Source organism: Podarcis melisellensis (assembly GCF_964234715.1).
Source record: "Podarcis melisellensis genome assembly, chromosome: 17".
Lineage (NCBI taxonomy): Eukaryota > Metazoa > Chordata > Lepidosauria > Squamata > Lacertidae > Podarcis > Podarcis melisellensis.
In genome coordinates this window covers 2593683-2607013 of record NC_138534.1, presented here as the reverse complement: position 1 = coordinate 2607013, position 13331 = coordinate 2593683, and the positions used below count along the sequence as shown (strand labels likewise).

The 13331-nt window shown below is 45.9% G+C and overlaps 1 protein-coding gene across 1 annotated transcript in view; it reads right to left on the bottom strand.

Annotated features, from left to right (window-relative positions):
* CACNA1F (calcium voltage-gated channel subunit alpha1 F) overlaps positions 1 to 13331 on the bottom strand; it is a 58737-nt gene that overhangs the window by 31254 nt on the left and 14152 nt on the right. The window contains exons 10-19 of the mRNA XM_081895044.1: positions 12323 to 12400; positions 11300 to 11390; positions 8954 to 8980; positions 8690 to 8850; positions 6954 to 7179; positions 6299 to 6506; positions 4290 to 4410; positions 3576 to 3669; positions 3240 to 3297; positions 402 to 456 (exon numbers count right to left, since the gene is read on the bottom strand). Of these exons, the coding sequence (XP_081751170.1) occupies positions 402 to 456; positions 3240 to 3297; positions 3576 to 3669; positions 4290 to 4410; positions 6299 to 6506; positions 6954 to 7179; positions 8690 to 8850; positions 8954 to 8980; positions 11300 to 11390; positions 12323 to 12400 (1119 nt within the window). The remainder of the gene's footprint in view (positions 1 to 401; positions 457 to 3239; positions 3298 to 3575; positions 3670 to 4289; positions 4411 to 6298; positions 6507 to 6953; positions 7180 to 8689; positions 8851 to 8953; positions 8981 to 11299; positions 11391 to 12322; positions 12401 to 13331) is intronic.

The window sequence follows — 13331 nt, the reverse complement described above, 5'->3', positions numbered from 1 at the left end:
TAAGTGAGGGACCTTACCTCTGTCCCTATTGAAATCCATTGTGTTAGTTTAGAGCCAGTTCTCCAAGCTTAGAGCCTGAACTCATGTTGCCATTGATCCTCTTCCTGGTTCACTGCAATACAGTAGCTGCCTTTCATACTTAAGGCTTAAATATCCCAGAGGAGCTCAAAGGCAATTTATGTTGATGCCTGATAGTTGTTTACGTGGAAGAGAAAAGCTGGGAGGAGGAGAGACAGAATAAGCAGCCTGGTCAATTGTAAGTTTTACATTCAATTACAAACCAGGCTGCAATCAAGAGCCTCTTTGGTCTCATGTGTGAAAACATAAATAGCCTTTTTCTCTCAGTAAGGTAACAATCCTCGTGATTCTCATAGTACCATACACAACGTTTCTTTCCTCACCTGCTTCTTCACTGCCTTCCTCTACTTCCTCCTCCTCTTCCTCTCCACATTCCACCTGAGGAGAAAGCAGACTGGGCATCACCAATGCACGTTGGAGTGGGATGGAGGGCAGAGCAGGAGAGACTGGACTTAATACAACAGTTTCTGTAGTATTTGCTGGCTACGGCTACAGATAGAGTGAGGCGAGAGGAGTGTCCAGTTCAGCCTTTCTGACCTTCAGGACTAAGGCAGGAAACTTCACCACCCTGGACTTGGGCAGACTGCCACCACCCTAGAGGTGGGGGGTGGAAACTTCCTCAGGAGGGTTCAAGTGCGAGGCTGCCTTAGACGTGTGTGTGTTTGTGTGTGTAATGGGGGTGGGGGTGAGATCTGAATGAAAGAGAGAGATCCTTCTCAAAAGTTTCCAGGCTGTCACCCATTGCACAATTGACTGTTGTGCTAGCACGAGGGCCTGTGCAGAGAAGGGCATGACAAGCACCTCTGCCTTGTACATGTGCGCGCATGCAGCATGCAGCTCAATTCAGGATGCATTTTTTCCTGCCAGGGGCACTTCCAGATCTCCTTTTTATTAGGGATCCATGACAATCTGTGTTCATGATGGTTTCCAAGCAGTTGTACTCAATCCTACTTTTAATCCTGTCTGCGCCTGGAGAAGCTTTGGGGCAGACACACTGCTTCATTTCTAGCCAGATTCAGTAGCTTTCTACTGAAATCCTGTAATTTTTTGTACCATAAATGCTCTAGGATTTATTTTGTCCCACTTTTATTGTGCTATGGGGCAAGAGTGCCTCTCTAAACAGCAATAATACAGTAACACTGGGAAAATGTGCCAGAATAACACATAAAGCAGAAGGATGTGGTTCAGTATAAATCCACCACTACTGCACTATTATTGTACCAATATGCCTGCAAAGAAAGAAAGAGGCCCTGGTCTTCTACAACTTGCAGAGTCTGTTTTATCACCAAGCAATAAAGATGAGGAGTCAGCCACAAAAAATATGACAGGAAAAACACACCTTCTTCATATGTCTACTCCATCCATGTCTAAAGCAGGCTGGGGGGAGGGCAGTTTAAGCAACACCAATTCTTATATCAAAATAGATGTGTGGATGAGACACTCCCACTCCATTCCTACCAGAGCTTTTCTCCTCAGCCCATCACACTTTTACCATCAGAACAGTGCTGAGCCTAACTCACCTTCATGGTCCTTTTGTCGTAAAAATTAGACCTCCCAGTTCCTGCTTTTGATTCAAACAGAACAGACGTGTGAGCTGCAAACATGGCTGCACTGCCGCTTTGCTTAAGCCCTTTAGGGAGGAGCAGGGCAAGTTACCTCCATGCAACCTCTTGAGCCACTACAGCTCTCCACCATGTGACTAAGAGCTAGCTAGCCAGTTCACACATGCACACCTGGTTGAGGCCTGTGCTTACTAGAAATAGGCAGAGGAGGGCACTCTCTCGGAGGCTGAAGCAGACATGATGCAAAGGCCATAATTAAATCTCCAGGCCTTTCTTTGTCCTCCAGCCCCTTAAAAGCAGCCACAGCAATGGCTCGTTATCATAAGAGGTGAAGTGTTGGGTGTTTATCATTCCCCTGTGCCATTTTTGGATCTGACCCCACTCCACTGAAGCTGTCATGAACCCCAGGGGTGGGGGTGGGGGGATGGAGCTTTATGTACCTGGAGGAAGCCTGTATTTGGGTGGAGGATAGAGGTAAAGGTAAAGGGACCCCTGACCATTAGGTCCAGTCGTGGCCAACTCTGGGGTTGCGGCGCTCATCTCACTTTATTGGCCAAGGGAGTTGGCATACAGCTTCTGGGTCATGTGGCCAGCATGACTAAGCCGCTTCTGGCGAACCAGAGCAGCGCACAGAAACACCGTTTACCTTCCTGCCAGAGCCGTACCTATTTATCTACTTGCACTTTGGCATGCTTTCGAACTGCTAGGTTGGCAGGAGCAGGGACCGAGCAACGGTAGCTCACCCCATTGCAGGGATTCGAACCGCCGACCTTCTGTTCAGCAAATCCTAGGCTCTGTGGTTTAACCCACAGCGCCACCCGCGTCCCTCTGGGTGGAGGATAGGGGGTCATAATAGCTGTGTGTGTGGTGGGGGATGGAGAGTGGGGGGTTGCATGAAGGGGTGTTTGGTCTTGCAAGTCTTTGCCTGAAGTGGCACAGCCCAGAAACAGGCTGTGTTTCTTTACAGTGCAATCCTTACATCTGGTCCATGCTGCTAGACAGGGTTAGGTTGAAGTGCCAATGATCTTCTGCAGGTGGCGACTTTTGGTACTCAGTAGGGTAGGGACGTGGGTGGCGCTGTGGGTAAAAGCCTCAGCGCCTAGGACTTGCCGATCGAAAGGTCAGCGGTTCGAATCCCCGTGGCGGGGTGCGCTCCCATTGCACCCCCAGGTGCAAGTAGATAAATAGGGACCGCTTACTGGCGGGAAGGTAAAAGGCGTTTCCATGTTCTGCGCTGGCTCGCCAGATGCAGCTTGTCACGCTGGCCACGTGACCTGGAAGTGTCTGCGGACAGCGCTGGCTCCCGGCCGCTAGAGTGAGATGAGCGCACAACCCTAGAGTCTGTCAAGACTGGCCGTATTTATCTACTTGCACCCGGGGGTGCTTTCGAACTGCTAGGTTGGCAGGTGCTGGGAGCACACCCCGCCGCGGGGATTCGAACCGCTGACCTTTCGATCGGCAAGTCCTAGGCACTGAGGCTTTTACCCGGTTATATATCTATTACTCATGTGGAATTGCTGCCTACTGATCTGTGGGAGGGCTACTTGCATCTCTAGAAGCAACAAGGTCAGAAATGAAGGTCAGGGTTTCAGTTCTCACCTTCACATTTTTCTCTTCTTCTTTCTCATTGCTCTGCTCCCCCTCTGCTGGTGCCTCTCTGAATTGTGGCAGGGAAGAGGGGGAAAGATGAGAGTTATAGAAAAGGGTAGAAAGGAAAATCTAGACTCTGCCTCAGGGGGAGGAGGACCCAAGGGGGAGGCGGGTTTCTTTAAATGTGCCCTTTCTTTCAGAACAAGATCATCAGAAGGAAGCCTTACAATGAGCAATTTAAAAACAATACAAATAAAAACAAAGCTAGAAACTGAGCAACATTTGGTCAGTTCACTTTCTTCTCCAACCTGCCAACCCCCCCTCCCCTTAGATTACAGTTCTCACTTTTCCTTGTGTTCCCCCTCCTTGGAGGTATTGATGTTGTCGCCATCTGCCAGATTGTCCACAGCAATGGCCAAGAAGACATTGAGCAGAATATCTGGGGTTGAAAGTTCAGGAAAATGTAACTTGATGCAATGGGGTAATAACCACCCCGAGCCAACACACTGTGCCCCCGTTAAAGACATGTGAACAGATTAATCATACGAGTTTTATTTGTTCATTCTAGCAATCAAATCTATATAAACTGTAAAAGCAATAGTTCTGAAAGAAGTTGCATACTATTAATTGCTGTTAGATTATGCACTAGTGTATCCTAGTCAGCATCCTCTTAGGAGAGGCATTTCATCCTGTGTGTCAGGGAAGTGAGAATGTCTCTTTCTAGATGATGCTCCTCATCTGCAGTTTCATAAGCATTTAAAAAGAATATATGCTGCCCAATCAAACCATGTATCCCAGCATTCACAGATGCAAATGCCCTTACTCCTGCTACCTGCCCTGCATCCGATCCCTATTTAAGCACTGCAGTAGCAACCACTATTCCATCCTAATGTAACCATGGGAAGGTCAGCTTGATTTCTAACTTCAGGGTCTGGAAAGGTGAGGACCTGAATTAACTTTGGGGGCAGACTCAGCAATTTTTCATCAGCAATCTAGCAGCCTAGCATCAATCCTCTTGGACTTAAGGTCCATTGATCTTCACCGCCAATCAAAGGATACAGTTGCCGCAAATGAAGAGGATGATGAAATAGACACAGACCAGCATACCTGGGAAATAGGGGCCGCCATAGGCCATGATCCCATCATACATCACTGCATTCCAGTCCTCCCCTGTCAGGATCTGTGGCATGAGCAAAGGGAACAGCAAATCTAATTAAGATAGTTCCACAATTAAATGTTGTTGTTTTTTAACTGCTTATTTAAAGTACTTATATGCTGCCCGCCAATACATTTATCCCAATACATTTATTACAATGCAATTTAAAACAAATCAATAATAAAATCAATTAGAGGTAATAAATAATGTAATTAGCACAACACTCAACTCTACAGCAGTGTTCCTTGTGGTATTCCGGGGATGGGGAACCTGTGACACTCCAGATGAATGCAAGATAAATACTCACTGTCATATAATCATCCCGTAAACAAATCAGAATATGTGCTTCATAAAGACCAGACCCAAGACTTGCTCATACTTTCTCATCTTGCTGCTTTCCCCTGGGGAAAACCCACTCTTAGTGCTCAGTTGGAGCAAACAGCAATCTAAGTTTCCCCCAGACTGACATTTGCTCCAAGTTAAAGAGTGGGTTTTCCCTGGGAAAGGAAGAAGGGCAAGGAGAAAACCACTCGGTTGGACTCATGTTTCTAGGCATGGGATAAGCAGAAGTGTGGAAGAACCCTTGGTCTAACCACCAAGTAAATTTTGAGCAAGAAAATTAGGATGACTGTGAGCAAACCAGTAATCATTTATGTTAAATTCTTGGAAATATTTAGGGACTATGAGATAGTTCAGATTGTGAGCTTAAAATATAACAAAATAAAATATTTTCAACTACTGAAATCTCAATACCTAGCCTCTGTAATACGGTAAGAAATGTTTCAGAACTATTGTTGCTTATCCTAGTGGGTATGCTTTATATTTTGATATCCATGTGTTATTAGAAGTATTTGTTTAGTAATAAAAATAGAAGATGAAAGCAAATATTCTCTTGTACCTGGTTACTGTATACGAAACCAAAATTGAACCTGACACAGTTTTGTTAAAGTGCTTTTATCAGCTACAGGTGGTAAATTGGCAGCCTAGGGCTTCCAAAAAAATGATTATAAACTGAGAACACAAAGTCTAAATTCATGACACCATACATGTCTTTCTTTCCCTATCAACACTTAAAACCCCCAGAAAGCTAGGACCAGTCACAGTTTTGTGTTGCTTCTCCCACAGAATGTATAATTAATATTATTATAATTGTGGTGATGAGGTGGGGTAAACCAAGGCCTGTATTTTTAGAATTTTAGGGTCAGCTAAATTAGAAGTGACTATGGCATACAGATCTCAGGGCAAGAATTGAAAGGTTAATGGAGATTGAAAGGAACTCTTTATTTTTGCTGTGAAACCACTACACCCCAACTGTTTTACTTCTGGTGGGATATATTTCCCATTTTGGAGTCCCAACCAAGAAAAAAGAGAACTGAGGTGCAGAGGTTAATAAGGTTAAAAGCTCAGGTTGGCGCAGGGCAGCCTCCACACCTGCTCCTTCCTTATATGCAATTGGCCACAGAGCCGCTATGAGCATACTAGTTTTGCCTCTCGTTCTGTAATGGATACCCATTGAAACTGTAACATGTGATTCTATGGAACTTTAAGCTCTTTTTTCTTCTGTGCACCAGGGTCAACAACCCTTCAATTATTGAAGGGATCACACTGCTTCCTTGTGCTGTTCTTTAAGTCTGTTTCAAGGACACAACTAAGTGGCTCCTAAGATCACCCATGAGGCATGGGAAGCTGCATTGACAGCTGTTGCCATTCCCTCCCTCTTGAATGTTTTTTTTAATAATAATAATGATGATGATGATGATGATGGGATGGGGAAGTTGACAGGATTGGGATCCAGGTGGGAAATAAGGGGCTTCATCCATTTGTCCCTTACATAGCCCAGTTCCCAGCAAGTACCCAAACCTGTTGAAGGCTGGTCCCAGCCACCCCACTTGTACCCCATGTGTGTTTTTACCTGGAAGACTGTGAGCAAGGCCTGGGGGAACGTGTCAAAAGTACTGCGCTTGGTCTGGGTCTCATCAAAGTTGAACTTGCCCCCAAAAAGCTGCATGCCCAGCAATGAGAAGATGATAATGAAGAGGAAAAGCAAGAGCAGCAAGGACGCAATGGACTTCATGGAGTTCAGCAAGGAGGCCACGAGGTTGCTCAGCGAGGCCCAGTGCCTGGAAAGCAAACCAGGGATGGATAAATGGGTCAAGGGACTTGGGGCACTTCAGCTCACAGGTAAGAACCAGCACTACTAGAATAGGGATGGGGAAACTGGCCTCGCTGGCCTCCAACTCTCACCAGGCCCTGCTAGTATGGCCAATAGTCAAGGGACAATGGGAGCTGTACTCCAACAACATCTGCAGGGCAACAGGCTCCCCTCCCCTGATGTAGAGGAAGCAGATGTAAATTGATCTTAGCTTCTGAGGGAAGAGGCTAATATAAGTGCAATAAGTACATACTGACCACCTGCCTAGGGTTCTATAGTAATATATCTTCAAGCCATAAGCAAATCAACCTGAATTTTCTAGCAGGCAACCACCTTGAATTAAGCTAACCCTGAGTGCATGCCCCAGCCCTAAGCAATGCCACCCAATCACCCATGACTACGACCACCACCTGACCTGGTGACTTTGAAGATCCGTAAGAGGCGGACACAGCGAAGCACAGAGATTCCAAGAGGTTGCATGATCTCAAACTCTACCAAGACAGTCTCCAGGATTCCACCACATACCACAAAACAATCAAAGCGGTTGAAGAAGCTGACAAAATAGGCCTGTAGTCCCAGGCTGTACATCTTCAACAGCATCTCCATGGTGAACAGCGATAACAGTACTTTGTTAGCATAAGCTGTGGCAAGAAAGAGTAGAGGGTCAACAAGAGGTATATGGGACAGCCTTATGCTCCTAGTCCTCAATGTTAATTAAGTACCACACTGTACACTGGGTGTCAGACAGACTGGAGGACAGGTGCTTTTTCACAGTTTCCATCTGCAAAGTGGGAATAATATGTTGAAGACTCAAAATATTTTGAGCTGGACAAAAATGGCAGAGCAGAGAGGAGTAAATGGAGACTCCTCAGCTCTCCATTTGACCATCTTCTGCACTTCCCTGTTGATCCTTCTCTACAGAGTAACTCACATATACAAGGCACTTTGGAATGGATGGGGATGAGATCAGCTGCCCAAGTATTTTTCAGCAAGCCTACAAGTTCAAAACAGGAGTGGTCAACTGGTAACCCGCAAACTAGACTGACCAAGCAGCTGTAGGATTTATATTATGCACTTCCAAACAATTCATGCATATCAGCTCAAGTATGTGCAATTTCAATATTCTCAGGGACCATATCATTTGTTCCCCAGATATCAGTCCATCCAGAGGTAGGAAATGCGCACAGATGTGTAAGCGGCCATGCTCCACATCAAAGCTGGTGTCAGTTAGGATTTCCAGTTATGAAGAACATGTGCTCAGGGCAGGCAATGCATTGCATACAAACATATGCAGTTACATATTACATACTCGGCACACATAAATCTAAAGAGAGGAATGTAAAATATCTGAATATCTGTGTTTCTTATGGCTTGGACATGTTTTTCTTTTACTTGCAAATAGAACTGTGGGCAAAGTTTTTGCTATGTCTTGGTAAAGGTTTGTTAGGGCAGGAAAGAGCCAGATAAAATTGCCTTACAATAGGGATGGAGAAACGGTGCCCCTTGAGGCATCAGTGGGCTCCCTTTACCCCCCCCCCCGCCCCCAGCCAGCACATGCTGCCCAGTGTCAGGTCACGGATGATGGAAGTTAAAAGTCCAGCAACACCTTGAGGATCATGGTTCAGCCACTCCTGCTACAGAACAAGAACAGTAGATGGCAGTCAAGAATTTCTAAACCAGTGTGTGGTTTTGTTTAAGAGAAGTGGAACAACCGAATTTTGTTCCCCCCCAAAATCCATAGTTGGGGAAGGGAGGCAACAACCCCACCGCCCACCTCAGCCAATTGTATATTAAAAATTAATTCAAAACCATGTTTCTGCTTCTCAGTCCTGACCACAATCACTAAGCTACCCTCTTAGGCCACATCCATACCATACATTATCCACTTTAAACAGCAATGGTGCTCCAAAGAATCCTGGGAACTGAGTGTGGGGAGTTGTTAGGTGACCCCTGTTCCCTCACAGAGCTACAATCTCCAGAGTGGTTTAACAGTCAATCCCCCTTCCCAGCGAACTCTGTTTAAAGTGGCATGGTACTGCTTTAAATGCATAGTGCAGATGGGCCTTAGAGGCTCTCCCTGCTCTGCGCTAACTCCTGGACAATACTCCCTTGCTGGCGCTAGTATACATTCCCTGTGTCTTGCAACCCTACCTTGGATTTGCGTGAGCCAATCAGGCTGATTGTAATGCTCAGAGGCAATTGTGAGAGTGTTGAGAAAGACAAGGAGCAGGACCATCCAGTAGAAAGAGACAGATTTGACAGCCAGGCGGCATTTCTTCCGGAAGAGACGGTTGATGCGTCGCACTCGGCGGCTGAAGCAGAGGGGGGATGGGGGGGGGGGACAGATATCACTGATGAGAGCCAGAGAGCAGGAGAGCACTGGGCAGAGGGAAAGGCAGCTTTCATCCTACTCACCCAAATTTGGTCTTGGAGAGCTTGCCTCTGTGGAAGACAGGAGAAATTCAACAAGAAAATGAAACACAACTCTCTCTCAGCTGCAGTTGAAAGCTGAGAAATTACAAATTGATCAAGGATACAGGGGCAGCAGTTCTTAGAGGAGGCTCACAGACACTGTCAGCATTTCACAGATATCCCAAACCCAAATTAGGGTTGCCAGGTGGCACCCCCGACATTTTATTTATTGATTTATTTTGCTAGCCTTTATGCTACACCTTTAACTGCAACCTGACAGGCAGAATGAAGCAGATGGAAAATGTCTCCCATCACTGCATCTTCAGAAAAGATTGCAGGCAAGAACACTAAAAAATAGCCTATCTCTTTCTGTTTCTACTATCAGATAGTAAATATAGGACCTTCTAAAGTTGTCTCAGCTTTACCGCAGTTGCTCAGTTTTATGATCTGGGCTGGAATCTGACCTCTTGTAACCACTGGGTTAAGCCATGGTGCACAGAGGTTAAAGCAACAATCAAGAGTTGGGACAGCCCAACAATATGTCTCCCCCTCTGCCCATCTCTATTCTGCCCTACCCTAGCAATTATTTTCTCATGTTTAGCTGCCAGGGGTGCCCCTACTATGAGGCAAGATGAGGCAGTTGCCCGAGAAAGCATATTTTGAGTGCTATCAAGGGAGACAGCGTGGGACAGCAGGTAACTAGTCCTGCCAACCGAAGCCACTGCAAGGGCTTCTGCTTTTCTTCCCCTCGCCTCCCCCCATTCCTCCCTCCTCCCCGCCAAATTGGCTTCAGCAGAGATCAGGATAACCCCCAGAACAGTGTACAGGGGGACGAGAGGGCAGATTATTCCACCAGGCAAGCAGGAATGCTTGCACTGACAGAGTAATCTGCTTAGCATTATTCTGAATTCCTCCCAGCAAGAAGCAACATATGGGACCCAATCCACTTGGACTTTCTCATGTGCAAATCTTACTAAAATGAATATAAGCTGCTGAAGAGCACTGATAAATTGTGCCATATTAAGTCACAGCGGTAAAGGAACTGTGTCATGTTTAACTTAAGGACCTAAAAATGCCTTAGACTGGTTACATTCCTGGCAAGACACACTCGCCCTTCAGTGCTGATTTGGGCACCATTACAAAGCACTCTTGCCTGAAAGGAGAGAACACACTGTGGTAAACAGGAGGAAGTGGTTAGCAATGTAGGTTAGGTTCAAACTATGAAGCTCTTTCTAGGCTTATTTTAAATCTAGAATCAAAGCTATCTGGATGGTAAAGTTGCAGCCTCTCTACATTTGCCCATAGTCTTGTTTTCAGCACACTGAGCTAATTCGCTCAGCTGCCTAGCTGCCACTGCTGCTCTACCACTCCTCCATCTCTTCTATTTTACACAGAGTATGTGATGTCACTGTGGTACTCAGCCTCCTTCATTCAGCATGGAAACAGAGGAGGAGGCGGCAGAGTGGTGCAGCAGCACACAATCATTGGCAGAGAGGAGAACTGTCAGAGCATCTCAGCAGCAGTGCCCACCTGCCTTCTTGCTTGTCAGCCCACCCACTTTACTTCATGCAGGACCACCTGCCCAGGTGACTGAGCCCAGACTAGACCTGGAAGAAGAGGGTAGCAGCAACAGGCAGTGCCTTCTATGAGCTTCAGCTGGTGGTGGCCCAGCTGTGCCTCTAACTTCTGTTGTCTACACTCTGGTAACCTCTGGGTTAGATTACTGCAATGCATTATATGTGGGGCTGCCTCTGAGGATGGTTCAGAAACGTCTGCTGGTGCAGAATTCAACAGCCAGGTTGCTCACTGGGGCAAGACGATTTGAGAATAATGCCAATCCTGGCCTGACTGCACTGGCTGAGAGTTCCTGGGGTCAAGTGCTGTTTTTTACCCACAAAGTCTTAAAGAGCTCAGGACCACAATGCCTCAAGGACCATCTCTCCCCATATGAATGACCCAGACCCTGCAGCCATCACCAGAGGCCATTCTTTGTCTGCCTCCACAGAAAATCCAGAGGGTGGCAACATGAGAGCAGACCTTTTCTGCAGTGGCTCCCCATTTATGGAATGCTCTCCCCAGGGAGGCTCGCCTGGTGTCATCATTATATATCTTTAGGCACCAGGCAAAAACGTTCCTCTTCTCCTAGGCCTTGGCATTTTAAATTGGGGACGGGTACTGTTTTTGTTTGTTAATACGTTATGTTATTTAGTGGGTGGTTTTTTTTATTTTGTTTTTTTTTGTAAACTCCCCTGTGAGTCAACCCCAACCCAAAGAAACTGAAAATGTAACATTACTGTACTAATCCATTCTGCCCTCCCTCCCTTTGACTAAGGAAACTCACAAACTCACAAACACACATCGCAGCAATTGTTCTGGTGATGCTCTTCCTCCCCAACATTCTCTGTATTCACTGAGGTGGTTTCACTGGCAGGGAGACTGGCTGGAGAGAGAGAAAAGCAAGTGGGATTTTCAAAAACAGCACAAAGTCCTCTCTGCACCATTTCTTATAATTATCCAGGCCCACTGCCTGGCATTAAAACCACAACATTGACTTCCCTTCACCGTCATGAATGTGACATTGGTCACAATCATCATAAGAGTAGGTTGAAAGTTTGAAAAGTTAAAATTTTGGCTGAATTAATGAAATAAAGCAAACTGCCTTTTGTTTCCATGGCTACCACCTCTGTTGCAGTGACAGTGGTGCTGAAATTCCCAGTTGCCATTGGCTGGGGCCAGCATTTTGCTTTCCCCATAATGCCCTTGTGAGTGATGGATGTCATCATGTGGGGGGCAGGAATGGCATCTGCCAACAGCTGTCCACTGGGAGCAGCATAATGCAGACTAGAGGGAGGAGGGAGTCCGTCTCTGAGACAGAAAATTCACTGCACTCCAAAACATCCCACAACATGAGCTCAGCCCAACACAAGAAATTCGTTTTTGTTTTTGTTGTTCCCAAATGTACTTCTAAGGCTGAATACAAAAATGTTTTTTTTTTAAAGTAAGAAGTAGTTTGAAAAGGTCTTCTCTTCCAATGGTGTACACATACTGCCACCTCTTATTAAACAAGTTTTGCAGGTGTTTGAAACAATTCAAAAACCTGCTTCCCAAGAGGCAAAAATCAGGAAATGTGTAACCATATTAAGCATTTTCAAACTGCATTCAACTTTGGAAGACAAAAACCTGTCTCCAGCTTAAGCATGAAGATGGATGTAACATAAAAAGAAAATATGAATGAAATCAAAGTAGGCTGTGGATGAAGCATAGGTGGGGGATTGGACAGAAATACATGATACGTTTTGAATATATATTTTTCTGCTTAGCTCTTAAAGAGAATGAAACATGGCTACTTATGGAAGAAAATGAGGAAATTACTGTGGGTGTCGGTGGAGTGACTGCTGTATCTGAACCATTTCTTCTTCTTCTTCTCCGTCAGGTCTGCCACAGTCACGCCTTCCATAAGCAAGGCAGGGATGAATGACAGGATGGAGGGATGAATAGGAAAGGAAATAATTTAGGGAAAGGGGTAAAGGAATGAAGAATAACAAACTAATGTGAGTTACATAGCAAAGACAATGGAGAAAAGTGGACAAGTTTCTCTCGTTCTCTTCAGATTGCTTTTTCTTATGTCAAAGTTGCCAAGATTAAACAAAGAAGCAAGGGCTCCTCCACCCCGATTTGCACTTCCTAGTACTGAAAGCTACAGGGGCAGACTTGCGCTTTCCACACGTCAGCTGATACTGTGCTTTCTGGGGATCCAGGGGCAAACAAAGGCATAGGGACACCCGGGGCGGGGCTAAGCGGGTGCATGTGTGGCGTCGCTACGTACGACGCATGCACCGTATGTAGCGATGCCGCACATGCGCTGTACATAGCAGTTTGCCAGCGGTGCTGCTCCAGCACTGTACGGATGGCACCAGGATCCTCTGCTCGCGGCTGCAGCCGCAAACGGAAGATCCTCCACATGTGGCTGTGGCTGCGTGATGGCTGCTTGCACAGCGGCGGCAGCGCAAGCCCCCGCCTTCTTGTCACCCCCCCCCCAAGACAGGGCACCTGGGTTAAACGGAAAAACGGGGCACTAAAATGGTGCTGACTGAAAAGGCAACATGTCGTTTTTAATTCTAAAAAAGTAAATTTTCGCTAGAGAACTTTTTCCTCATTTATCTATTTATATAGCTCTGTCTAAAATAGACATAAGGAAACAACAAAGGAGGGGGTTGGAAGCAGGGGAAACACTTGTGATTATTTTCATTACACGTACCTGTGCTATTTTTCTAGAAAAAATGGTGCTAGTACTCACCATGAATGCTTTCCTTGTTTTCTTATAATGGCTATGGCACTGACCTGAGAGGTGCCAGAACTAAGTTCCTGTGAGTTCTGGTTT